Source organism: Tursiops truncatus, chromosome 16, assembly GCF_011762595.2.
Source record: "Tursiops truncatus isolate mTurTru1 chromosome 16, mTurTru1.mat.Y, whole genome shotgun sequence".
Classification (NCBI taxonomy): Eukaryota; Metazoa; Chordata; class Mammalia; order Artiodactyla; family Delphinidae; genus Tursiops; species Tursiops truncatus.
In genome coordinates, this window is record NC_047049.1 from 14823909 (window position 1) to 14837755 (window position 13847).

Consider the following 13847-nt stretch of genomic DNA (forward strand, 5'->3'; position numbering starts at 1 on the left):
AGCACTCACACATACACAAGAGATAAGTTGATTGACTATATGGCATGATGATTATTTACTGTTCATTAAGTGGAAGTGGATCATCTTAAAGGTCTTCAGTCCTGCTGTCTCACGCTGAGTAGGCAGAGGAGGAAGAGGTGGAGGAGGGGTGGGGGAGGCAGGCGAGGCAAGCACACTAGTGTAACTTCACAGAAATGTACTGTGATTTCTGTTGGACTTTTCTTGTTTTTTCATTTCTCTAAAAATTGTTTCTATACAGTACCTCTCCTCCACCGTTTGCTTTAGTTTCAGCAGCCATATCACAGAAGGCTCCAATGTCATGAAAGAAGTTAGAAGTAGTCTTGAATAATCAGAACCCCACGTCAAACTGTCTAATGTCAATTTGTTTTCTGGTGCTGCTTCTTCTACATCTTCTTCCTTACTGTCTGGCACTGGTTCAGAAGCACTCAACTCCATCAAGCTGTCCTTAGTTAATTCCTGTGGTGTGGTATCTATCAGCTTTAGAATTTCTCCGAGATCCATATCTTGAAACCCTTCAACCCCCACCTTTTTAAATTTTTTTTCTATATCCGCAATCTCTTCCACGATTTCCTGTCTCTGTCATAAATCCTGTGAAGTCATGATCATCTGGACAGTTTTCTCCAGCAGGAATTTATTGGTTCAAGCTCTGTAGTTCTCACAGCTTTTTCTATAACACAACGGCATCTTCCAGGGCAAAATCCTTCCAGACTTTCATGATGTTCTCCCTATCTGGGTTCCCCTCCATAGCACTGACAATCCTGTGCATAGAGTACTGTGCGTAATGAGGCTTAAAGATCCTTATGGATGCCCTGATCTAGAGGCTGAATTAGAGATGTTGTTAGAGGGCAAGTAGACCACTTTGATGCCGTTGGTGTTGAACTCATGGAGATCTGAGCGTCCAGGGGGCACTGTCCGATAGCAAAAAGAACTTTAAAAGGCAGTCCCTTATTGGCAAGGTACTTCCTGACTTTAGGAACAAAGCATCAATGGAACCAATCCAAAACAATGGTTCTCGTTATCTAGGCCTTCTTGTACAATCAAAACACAGGAAGCTGATATTTATCTTTTCCCTGCTAGGCTCCTGGATTAGCAGCTTTATAGACAATGGCAGTCCTGATCATAAACCTGACTTCATTTGCACAAAACAGTTGAGTTAGGCTACCCCTTCCTGCCCTAAATCCTAGTGCTTGCTTCTCTTCCTTACTAACAGAAGTCCTTTGTGGCATTTTTTTCTTGAATACAGCATTTTCATCTGCATTAAAAATCTGTTCAAGCAGATATCTCATCAGTGATTCCTTAATGGCATCTGGGTACTCATCTGCTCCCTCTCAGTCAGGAGAAGCTGCTTCTCCTGTTATCTTGACATTCTTTAAGCCAAACCTCTTTCTAAAATTATCAAACCATCCTTTGCTGGCGTTAAATTCTCCAGCTTTAGACCCTTCATCTTCCCTTTGCTGTAAGTTGACATATAATGACTTCACTTTTTCTTGAATCATATTAGAGTCTATAGGTATGCCTTTCTCACAACAATCCTGCACCCACATAAGTTGCATTTTCAATATGAGATTAAAAGGTATTATGCAATGAGTACAAGGTTTGAGCACCTTCTGGAGTAGCTGCAGTGATGGCTTCACAAATTTCCTTCTCTGTTTTTTACAATGGTCCTTATGCTGGATTCATTTGTCTTGAAATGGCAGGCAACTGCAGCTGCAGACCTCAATCTATAGTACGTATCAAGCAATTCAGCTTTTTCCTGTAGTGTCATGACTCTTCTCTGCTTCTCAGGAGCACTTCCAGTATCCCTAGTGGCACTTCATATGGGTTCCATGGCTTCATTTAATGTTTACAGTATTGCACTAAATACGATGAAAAATACATAAGAACCACGAAAGCTCACTTTTCACTATGATGTGCAATTTACTGGAGAGAAGAACTGCTCATGCAGATATGATTAGCGTCACAAGGCATTTTAAGTGGATACTCAACACTTAAATGCAAAAGTATGTGTGCATACTTCAAAAGTATGTGTGCGCCATTTTCCAGTGACCAATTATGTACTAAATGGCTTGAGGTCCCACTGGATAGAATGGAGGAGAATGTATTGTGTGTATTGATGAGATGGCATGCGTGGTTCCTCAAAGGAACCCAACCACTATTTTAACTGATGGGCTCTGGGAATCAGAGATTCAAATCAGAATCAGGAAAAGACTGAAGGATCACAATTTTCTACTAAGGCAGCTGACATCAACCTTCTGCTTATTGGTTCATGATTTTTTCTGGTGATACAAGTCCAACAATAATCTAGTTGGCTGCCAATTTAGCTCATCCCTCAGAACTCACTTAGGCATTTCCACATATCCCTGCTGACCAATACCCCCTGATGGTCATCTGGTCTTGCTGACTATTAAGGTAATTATATCTATATTTAAGAGTTAAATGTCACCACCTGGCTTCTACTGTTCTGGAATCCTGACACACACATTGTCACTAGAGAGCCCAGCTGACTGGAATCATTTTTACTGTCTATCAGGACCTACAGAGAACAGCTACCACTGAGTTCCACAGATTCCAGGGCTCCCCTTACTGCTGTACTCCTTACAGTCCTAGTGAAGGAAGTGTTCTGGAAGACCTCCAAGAAAATATAGTCAGTTAATGGGCAGTCTGATATTATGTAATACATGCATTCCAATACATCCAACTTCCTGAGTTTCTGACCCCAGTGCTCAAAATTTCCCAAGACAGTTCCAGCAACTCCCACCTCACTAACTAGAGGCAAGCGTCATGTCCACACTTTAAAAAGCCGTCAGCAACTTCATGTAAACTCACTAAGATATGAAATCCTGAAATATAGAAGAGTGACGCCGTATCAGTATAGTCTCCCTTCTCCGGTCTTATATCCCATGTCCCCAGGTCCAACACCCTCACTGTGCATTCCTGATTCCTGCCTCTGCATACTTGCCAGGCTCTGCAACTTTCTGAGTGAATAAGCTATCTCTTCCTATAGCAGAGACTAAGTTTTCCCATTCATGCTACACTGAGACCTGATGCTTCTTACTGATCTGAAGACAGTAAGTAGAGGCAGGGGACACTCTGGAAGAGGACATCTTTTTAGGAAGCATAACCCTCAGGTGAAATCTTTGCACTGTGTCCAGAGAAAAGGAAGCTATTCTACTCTAGCAAATGACAGAGGGCTACTTCTGTCAGGAGTGTTCAAGAGAATCTAGGATTCAGGGTTCTAAGGTCATACTCATAAGTGTCCCCACTGTAGGCCTCAAAGTCTTACTCCTTGTCATCAGGCAATGACTCTGGCATGCGTAAATTGTCATGACTGAGCCTTCAGTTTCATCTGCAGTCTGCCAACCTTATGATTAAATCCTGGGCATAATTTTCAAGATACTCTGCTCTCTGGCTATAGAGGATGAGGGTCTTTAAATGCTGTTATGAGGGCCTCTGATGTTCACATTATGCCTTGAATTGATGGAAGTCTCCTTCTTCTTTTTTTTTTTTTTTTTTTGCGGTACGCGAGCCTCTCACTGTTGTGGCCTCTCCCGTTGAGGAGCACAGGCTCCGGACGCACAGGCTCAGCGGCCATGGCTCACGGGCCCAGCCACTCTGCGGCATGTGGGATCTTCCCAGACTGGGGCACGAACCCGTGTCCCCTGCATCGGCAGGCGGACTCTCAACCACTGTACCACCAGGGAAGCCCGATTCTCATTCTTTATGTGGAATATTGGAAAGTACAGGAAACTGTCCACTGCAGCCTTGATGAAACCCTAAAAGCCATGAGAGTTGGCAAGATGTATCGTAAGTATCTGCCACAACATTTTATCAAAACTACTTTCACCTATTTTTATCTGATTTCCCCTTTATTTCCCACTGAGGAACATTAGTTTCTATCAGTAGGGTTGTTAGAAGGCTGAAGGAAAAAACAATTAAATACTACTGACCTTCATTACACATACATTGAAAATGACAGACATATTTTACATAATGCAAATATGGGTCACCTTCACATTGTAAATTGAGAAATTTTACAAAAATAATATGTGTTTTTAAAGTCTGCATGTTGCTCCTCAAAAGTAAACAGTTTTCCTAGAGAATACCACTTCACTCATTTCATATTTATTTTTATATTATACTTTTCCATTAAATTAATTTTTAACTTACCATTTTTGAGTTCCAACTGTGTTTAGGCCAGGGCCAGAATGAGAACTTTACCTTGGCAAGATTAATAATTTGCTGTCCCTTTAAATGAATATTTTGACCCGACACTGAAGTCCTGCCCACTGTGTCTGCTATTCCCTTCCCCCAGCACACACCACAAGAAATTATCTACAATTTTTTCCATGAACAACTGGTGCAGTTCATGTGTGGACCCACCAATTCCTCGGCCCCAGGGCCTTCACACTATTGACGATGAGCACTTGAGCACCGATTTATCAGCCACCTCAGCTGGACTCTGCTTTTAAGCTTCCCGCTGGCTTCATTCCAGGTTAGCCAGCGTTCCTGTCTCATTTCTCCCTGAAAGCTCTTGTTTCTCTTTAGAGTTTCGGTCATTTGGTTACCCTGTAATCTCAGTTCTCCAACACTTTCAAGAAAACGCATGAATTTGCAGTTCGCCCAGCTTTTCTTTCTTTCATTGTAAAGGTGGGAACAATGCTTTTTCCAGCTCTCTACATCTTGAGCAAAAACTGGAAATGCTATCGTTCATTTTTACTTGTTTGCTTTACTGATGTGGTATCCCTTTCTGTTTACTACATTCTATACCCAGAAAATTTTAACTCTTCCTTCAAGTTCCATCTCAAATATGCTTTGCTCACACTTTCCTTATTCTTCCATGATAAATCAATCATTCCCTTTCAGTACTCCTTCACTACTTTCTTCATTCTATTCCATTAAATAAATTTATTGAACACTTACATTGTAGTACTGATGCAATGGTCCCTAAAGAGGTTCACTTAATAAAGGATACAGGCAAGTACATAGATAATGCAAGGAAAAAATTAGTAAATAGGAAGAGAACCAATTTCAATTTGGAGAGGTTATGAAAAATACACAAATGAGATGTGATGTCTGACTACATACTTAAAGCCAAACAGAAATTATCCTGGGAAGAGGAAAGAGTTCATTGATAAGCATCTCGAATCACTAATGTATCAATAATAAATTAATATAGTATATTTTGGCTAGTGTCTCCACTGCTAGCCTGAAAGAAGCTTTAAGTAAAAACCATGTGTTAGTCATCTTCATTAAGAGTAGCAACCACTCATTTAATAATTGTTTACTGATTTGAATTACTAGCTTTGCTTCTTAAAGAGAGCATTTTTTCCAGTATAAGCACACTGCAGGAAATTATTGCTTTAAGTATGAGGACCCTATTGTCATCACTGCCCTACACTCAAATAAATAAATTAAATTAATAAATAAATATTTATACAAATATAAATATATATTTAATATAAATATGTAAATAATATACATATATTTCTATTTTATATTTGTATACAAATAATATATGATATATATTATTATATAATATAAATCTTATATAAATAAGTAAAACAAAAAAGTAATAAATGTAATTCTATCTACAAAAACTGTCCACAAAATACCCTCTACAAATTAGTATTCCAAGTTTTCCTCTGCTTATAAAAAATTTCCCGTTTATAATAACTAGGGAAAAATGTAATTTCACCATTCAGAACTATATAATTTATTTTTCTAATATTTCATACATATGCCAAATCCTGTAACTCTGTATATATAAGCTTAGAAGCCCATGAGTTCAGTGAATTAAAATACTGTCTCTCTTACCTGGAAACAAAAATGTTTCTAACGTACTGCATCACATAACAGATAATTATTATGGATGGTTATACCATTTGTGCAGAAGTAAAGTACAAATTTAAATTGCCAGTGTTTATAATGATGATGGAATCTCACAACAAAAATAAAGTATTTGTTGCTTAAGACCAAGAGCTACTACACAATTCATTGGGGTAAGAGAGATGCAAGGAACAGTACAAAATGAAAATGAAGGGCTCTCGTTAAAAATTTATTAAGAATTTTAATATGGCGACAGAAGAACATTCAATCAGGCATGATGCCCTTCTAAGCATGAGGCCCTGTGTAAATGCACATGTCACACACCCAAGAAGTTGGCATTACTTATGACAACCAGTATGTAGCACTGCAAAACACTGGAGGCATCTCTCTGACTTAAAGCATAGGACTCTGATTTAATCTCATTGGTACTGAGAACAAAATAGCCTTCCTTAATAGGAATTTCCCTAAGATCTTATGCTTTGACCTCATTTTTAAGTTTAGAGACTATGGAGAAGGAATAAAAACTGGTTCTGCTCACCTTCTCTTGAAAACCTATGATACCTCAGTGACTAGTCAAAGATGTAACCATCTAACTTGAAATGTTTAGGATAATTCTATTGTAAATAATGTATTGTTCTAAATAAAAACAAACAAAAAGATCATTTTCCATGGCTAACATACCTCTTTGGATATAAATTTTTACATATAGTTTTGGAGAATCTTTTATTAATTTTTAAAATAATTATATAATTATTATAATCAGAATTTATGGTTTATGTCATACAGCACATTATACCTAATATAAATGTAAGTGCATATATACAACTCAAAACTATAAAAATGATTTTAATATATGAAGAATATGAATAAGAAAAAAATTTAAGTAACATGAAACGACTACTTTTTAAAGTTACTCCTTTTGGAGGTAGGTGAGAATAACACCTAAATTATAAAAAGACAAAAACCACTCATAAAACTACTGAAAGCAGAGTAACAACAAGAGTGGGTTCATGTCTAATGAAATAACAGAGAAAAAGAAGATAAGTATAAAAAACCACTTGCAAGGCCTAAAAGACTATAATGATCAGAATTAATAATAAAAGATTCAAAAGAAGGAAATGCATAGAAACACTGGATTTCAGTTATTTAACAAGATATAGAGAACAATTATAAAGATAGCAATGGAGGTTTGATATATATTTTTCCAGAAAAAATAAGAATGTTTCTTTTTATCAGAGAGATACAAAAGACAAATATTCTTTGGGCTCTGTTTTGAAGGCTCCACAAAATTGTCATTTTAAAGGCTTAATTTTTTATGAAAATTGATAAAATGCAAGTAAACATAGCTTACAATAATACTGGTTGCTCAACTAACACAACACTAAACTTAAAATGGAAAACCTGTAACAATTAGTTCTACAGCATAAATTCAACCCATGAAAGTTCTAGAAAGTAATGTTTACTTACAATTGGCATTGATCACCTTTTATTCCTTTAGTTGTGCAGAAACATTTTCCTGTGTGCATATGACAAATATTTGCATGTCCACTGCATGTACAAGCTGTAAGTCAAAACCAAAATGATATTGAATATTCCCCATCACAAACATGTGCATCACATTTCAGGGAAGGTTGTATTATCTTATTTGTAAACCATCGATTATCCTCTTGCCATCCAAAAACTAGGGTTAGCATACAAGTTATTTTTAATTAAGGGGAAGTAAATTCACTTATTTAAAAATTTTGTGAAACTCTTCAAAGTCTTTGGGGTATCCTGAAGTCTAGTGTGGATCCAAGTATTTATCTCATCCTTCTTTGGACTTTTTTCCATTTCTAATTTGGTACATCTACTTAATGAAATGAGTTTCAAAGAGCATAAGATCTTTGGAGTCAAACAGCTCAGCTTCAAAATGTACATCTATAATCACTAGCTATGTGACCTTGGGCAATTTATGTAACCTCGCTAGTCGTAGTTTCTTCGTCTTCAAAAGGAAAAAGGAGCTCTCAGGACTTAGTGAGAATTAAATGAGATAATGTATTTTAAATTCCTAGCACATATCAAACACTTAATAAATGCAACTATTACTTCCACTACTTTTACCACTGCCAACAATAAAAATATATAATTTTACATATTGTATAAAAAAGCATATCTGTTTATTTGCCCAAATATCATCCTTTTCTGAGATCATTCTCAGTTTTAGTATTCCAGAATACTACCTGAAACATTCCATAGAAAAACAGTTACATATAGTCAATTTGGTTCATACTGAACTCATTTCATTCTCTTACTTTGCATTCCTTTGTTAAAGATCAGCGTTCCAATTATTCAGGACACAAATCTCACACTTTATTGTGCCCAACATCCAATCAGCTGGCAGGTTTAGTTTCTACATGCAGGATCTTTCTTGTATCTGACCTCCTCCTTTCCACTATGGTAACACATCATTCAAGTCCTGTCACTCATGCTCTCTTACTGACACCAATACATTACATAACTGATCTTTCTGCCTTCCGTATGGCTACAACTTATTCTCCAATCCTGAGACATATTCTCAAGAGATAAGGCTGATCATGTCATCAGCCCTTTCAAAAACCTTTAATGAGAACTACTGTGTTCCTGCACACAACCAGCTAGTTAAACCATTCTATTGATAAAAATGAAATAATGACTTCATTCCTGATTTTCATACACATTTAAAAATAAGATAATGAGTCACTGATTTTGATCAAAATATTTTAGAACACTAAGCTTATTAATTGTTTATGATTATTTGCTTTGAAAAAACACATAATTAATATAAAGTAAATATATACAACCCTACACACACATAAAAAATAAATTTTGGTATTAGGTAGATTATTTAAGAAGCCAGGCTTTCTTTGCTAAAAGAGACTTCTACATAAAAGTGTGGGTTTTCTTTCATAAAGACTATTAAAATAGATCAGTATAATCTTCCTTTAAGTTTGTAGAATTAACTATGGAAACACAACATGTGAGAATTTTAGAAATGAATGGCAAGATGCAGAAATGCAAGGAATAAAGGAAATTATCATGAGCAAAAAAGGGACTCAGATATACTGATACCATGTAACTTCATAAATAGTGAATGCATATACCATGGTATCTTTTAATATTAACTTGCCGTTTCACATTAATATTATCTTGTATTCAGAACTTCCCTAAAAAACAAATGATGCACATTAATATTTTAAAACTTGGGTAAACTTATTTACCCTTTATGGCAGAACTAGATAACAGTCACACTTGCAGCATTTCTTTAAAGAATTATCAATGTATAGTAGCTTTAATAATTTCTGAGACAGAAAAAAATACTGTGTTAAAAAATACCTTTTAGTGAAAACTCATTTTGAGAGAATTCCCTTCTGGTGCTACACTTCAGGCTAAAATGGCACAAATGTATTTTAAATTCAATTGTTTAAAATTTATACTTCATGACGGTACTGAAATCATTCTGTTGTTGTCAGCGTTTGAGGTTATCTTTTTATGCTGAATAAGCACCTATAAAATCATCATACTGTGGCCTTTTGTTTGGTAAATTTTATATGATGATGATTTTATAGCCTAGCTGTACATTACAGGAACATTATGAGGTCACATGGTATTTCTGTTTCCCTATAATATAAATTTGCAATATCAACTTGTAACTAAAACTAAACAATAAGGATAGAAAAAAAGATGCTGTAAGAGTTATTCAAATAAATTGTATATAAAGGATATACTTTAGAAAAGGAAATCAAAAAATAGTCATTGGCAGTACTTGTTTCCAAGTCAGTTTATGTGCCTCCGTCCTTTAATTGCTATGTCATTGCTATCTGTCACACACAAATACAACAGCTTCTGGGAGTTAGGAGATCATGTCCACTTAATTTCCTTTATATACTTGTAGCGTAATTATACTTGATATTTAGTAGATATATTACATTAGGTTTCAAATATAGTAAGAATTCTGGCAAAGACAAATGTTCAAATAGCCACATGACTTAAAATTAATTCTTCAAACTTATATTTTTATTTACAGCTCTAAGCCCAAATAGCCATCATGTGTGGTTTATGAAAAGGGAAAACAGAACATAGCTGTTTCCCTTTGATATAAATAAACATGAAATGTTGATACCAATAATATCTTAGCAGTTTGGTTTTTCTCACTAAAAACTCAAAAATTACAACTATTGCCATGTATTAATCTGTTGCTGAGAGTATGATTTTGTTTTCTCCTGGAAAGATGACAAGTCTCATAATTTAAAATGTGTCATTTGACTTACAGAGATTATTTTGTTTACTTAGGATACTGGGCACCCATATTTGCCTAAATAAAGAGTAAATGAGAAATTAAGAAATGATTCTTTCTCCAATAAATAAAGCACAGTGAAACTCAGTTATTCAGTCCTTGTTCCAGTATTTGTTGAATGCTGTTGGGTGAAAGGCACTGCTCTAGAACTAGTCTGAGAATATGATGGTGAACAAGAATCTAGAACTTAAGGACTGGAACTGCCAAGTAAATGGTACTGTTTTAAGGATTTAAGTTACAGGTTGGAAAGTCATAAAGTGCCAAGAGGGCTATTAAGATTCATATGTTATATTTCAAAGCCATCTAACATATTGAAAAATGAGGAGAAACTCTAACCGTCTGTTTTAAGGGTCAGTAAACTATATCCGTGAGGGCAAGTCCTCACTTCCTATTTTTTATGGCCCATAAGCTGAGAACGGTTTCTACATTTTCAAAGTATTGTGGAGAAGAAGAAGGAGGTGAAGCTGGAGGAAAAGGAGGAGGAACAAGAGGAGGCAGCAGCAAAGCAGCAACCATACCTGTACCTGGATCACAAAAAATAAAATATTCACTACCTGATGCTTTAGAGAAAAAAAAATTGCCAACCCCTGACCTATAACCACAAAGCCTGGAAACACATAACTTGTCAGTTCTTCATTCTGACTGAATGTTCAAAACACAAATCTCATTTAAAACAAACAAGGTTTTGGTTTTTTCTTTTTTGATAGAAGAGGGTTAAGCATAAGCACTGAAAATATTTGACCAAAATAAATTTCAACCCAACTCTTCTGGAATTGTATTTTTAATACCTTGTGTTTAGCTTTGATAAAGAATAACTTTAGTCATATTTCATTTTCTAACTCTAGCAAGATAAATTTCTTGAACACGCCTAATGACTACCATTAAAGTTTTTAAACGCTTTAAATTTTACTTATTTCTTTAATCTGAAGTTTTCATACATCTAAAAAAAGTAGAGCAAAATATTAATACCCTGGGCTACAGATGAGGCAAGAATGACACATATTATTAGAATCTATTCACAAGCCAAACCTCAATACCAATGAAATACCAGGTATTTTTTCCCACATTCAGTTCTACCACCAAAAATTACTACTTGCCTTAAGTTCAAATTCTTAAATTCCAATTTATTGAATTTTTATTGCATCTCTTTTTAAATCTGCAATGTTTTCAATGAGATTGTTTTTAAAGGTTGTTTTGAATAGTTATTAATCAATGAATCAAATCATCTGAAAAAAGTCGTTGAGTATTCATTATGTTAAAAATATAAAACATGAAGTAGGTTAATGATAAGAACAATATTTTGCAACCATATATGACTGCACTATTTCCAAAGTACTTTCACACACATTACCTATTCAATCTTTACACCATATGTATTATACTCATTTGATAGAACAGCCTCACAGAAATGAAAAAAAAAAGTCCACATTTATACATCTAGTAAGTAGTAAAGAGTTATATCCTGAGATTGTTTCAGCTTCTTGATAGACGATATATATGTGTGGATGGCACATATAGGTAACATGTAACATTCTTGACCATATATGCTTTTTAATTTCAAATATATAATGTACTTTTTTAACAGTTTGAAAGCTGAAACTAACCTGAAAACATCAATGATAATAACGTATTCAGTAAATACACCGTTTAATATAAGTACGAAGATTGCAAGGTTGATTCATTATTAAGAAATTCATTAATATACCATATTATCGAATCTAAAAATATGATTATCTACACAGACGTTAAAAAGTCTTTGACAAAAGTCAATACCCATTCCTGATAAAACATTCAATAAAATAGTAATTCAAGGATACTTTCTTAGCATAAATACACACACACACACACACACACACACACACACACACACAAACATACGTATATGTGTGTGTATATATATTTTTTATATCTATCTATATATATCTATAGATACACATATATATATAATAGCCAGCATCTTGCTTAATAAGAAAACACTGGAAGCTTTTCTTCCACTAAGATCAGGAATAAAGCAAGATTCCCCAATAGATCTATTACTCTTAAAATTGTATTAGAGATATTAACCAATGTAATTATACATGAAAAGTTAATTGATGTGTAAGGACTAGAAAAAAAGTGACACTATCTCTATTTGTAAATGATATGATAGTATCTGGAAACCCTAGAGAATCAGTGTTAAAACAAATTAAAACAATAAGCAATTCAGTAAGGTAATAAATTTAACAAATTAATATGCAGAAATCAATAGCCCTTTAACAATAACCAGGTAAAGGATATAAAATCTTATTTATAATTGTAATGAATAAGATAAAATACTTAGGAATAAATTTTAACAAAAAATATGCAAAACCCATGGGAGACATAAAAGTAGTTGTGACAAAATGGAAAGACACACATTGTTCTTGAAAAAAAAACCCAATATCATAAAGATGTCAGTTCTATTTGAATTAGTTTATAAATCTAACCCAATCTCAACAAAAATACTAACATTTTTTAATGGAACTTAATAAATTGATAATAATAATCACATAGAAAATATGCATTCAGGAATAGTCAGGAAAACACTAAAAAAGAAAAGCTAAAAAAAAAAGGGGGTGGGTCCTCCTAGAGAAATGGAAATAAAAATAAACAAATGGGACCTAATGAAACTTCAAAGCTTTTTCACAGCAAAGGAAACCATAAACAAGACCAAAAGACAACCCTCAGAATGGAAGAAAATATTTGCAAATGAAGCAACTGACAAAGGATTAATCTCCAAAATTTACAAGCAGCTCATGCAGCTCAATAACAAAAAAACAAACAACCCAATCCAAAAATGGGCAGAAGACCTAAACAGACGTTTCTCCAAAGAAGATATACAGAGTGCCAACAAACACATGAAAGGATGCCCAACATCACTAATCATTAGAGAAATGCAAATCAAAACTACAATGAGGTATCATCTCACACCAGTCAGAATGGCCATCATCAAAAAATCTACAAACAATAAATGCTGGAGAGGGTGTGGAGAAAAGGGAACACTCTTGCACTGCTGGTGGGAATGTGAATTGGTACAGCCACTATGGAGAACAGTATGGAGGTTCCTTAAAAAACTAAAAACAGAACTACCATATGACCCAGCAATCCCACTACTGGGCATATACCCTGAGAAAAACATAATTCAAAAAGAGTCATGTACCAAAATGTTCATTGCAGCTCTATTTACAATAGCCAGGACATGGAAACAACCTAAGTGTCCATCAATGGATGAATGGATAAAGAAGATGTGGCACATATATACAATGGAATATTACTCAGCCATAAAAAGAAACGAAATTGAGTTATTTGTAGTGAAGTGGATGGACCTAGAGTCTGTCATACAGAGTGAAGTAACTCAGAAAGAGAAAGACAAATACCGTATACTAACACATATATATGGAATCTAAGAAAAAAAAATGTCATGAAGAACCTAGGGGTAAGACAGGAATAAACACACAGACCTACTAGAGAATGGACTTGAGGATATGGGGAGGGGGAAGGGTAAGCTGTGACAAAGGGAGAGTGGCGTGGACATATATACACTACCAAACGTAAAATAGATAGCTAGTGGGAAGCAGCCGCATAGCACAGGGAGATCAACTCGGTGCTTTGTGACCGCCTGGAGGGGTGGGATAGGGAGGGTGGGAGGGAGGGAGATGCAAGAGTGAAG

The 13847-nt window shown here is 35.0% G+C and overlaps 1 protein-coding gene across 3 annotated transcripts in view; it reads right to left on the reverse strand.

The window, feature by feature from the left end:
- ATRNL1 (attractin like 1) overlaps nt 1-13847 on the reverse strand; it is a 742727-nt gene that overhangs the window by 531308 nt on the left and 197572 nt on the right. For all 3 annotated transcript variants that reach the window (XM_033841823.2, XM_073793921.1, XM_073793922.1), the window contains exon 20: nt 7315-7408. In XM_033841823.2, the coding sequence (XP_033697714.1) occupies nt 7315-7408 (94 nt within the window). The remainder of the gene's footprint in view (nt 1-7314; nt 7409-13847) is intronic.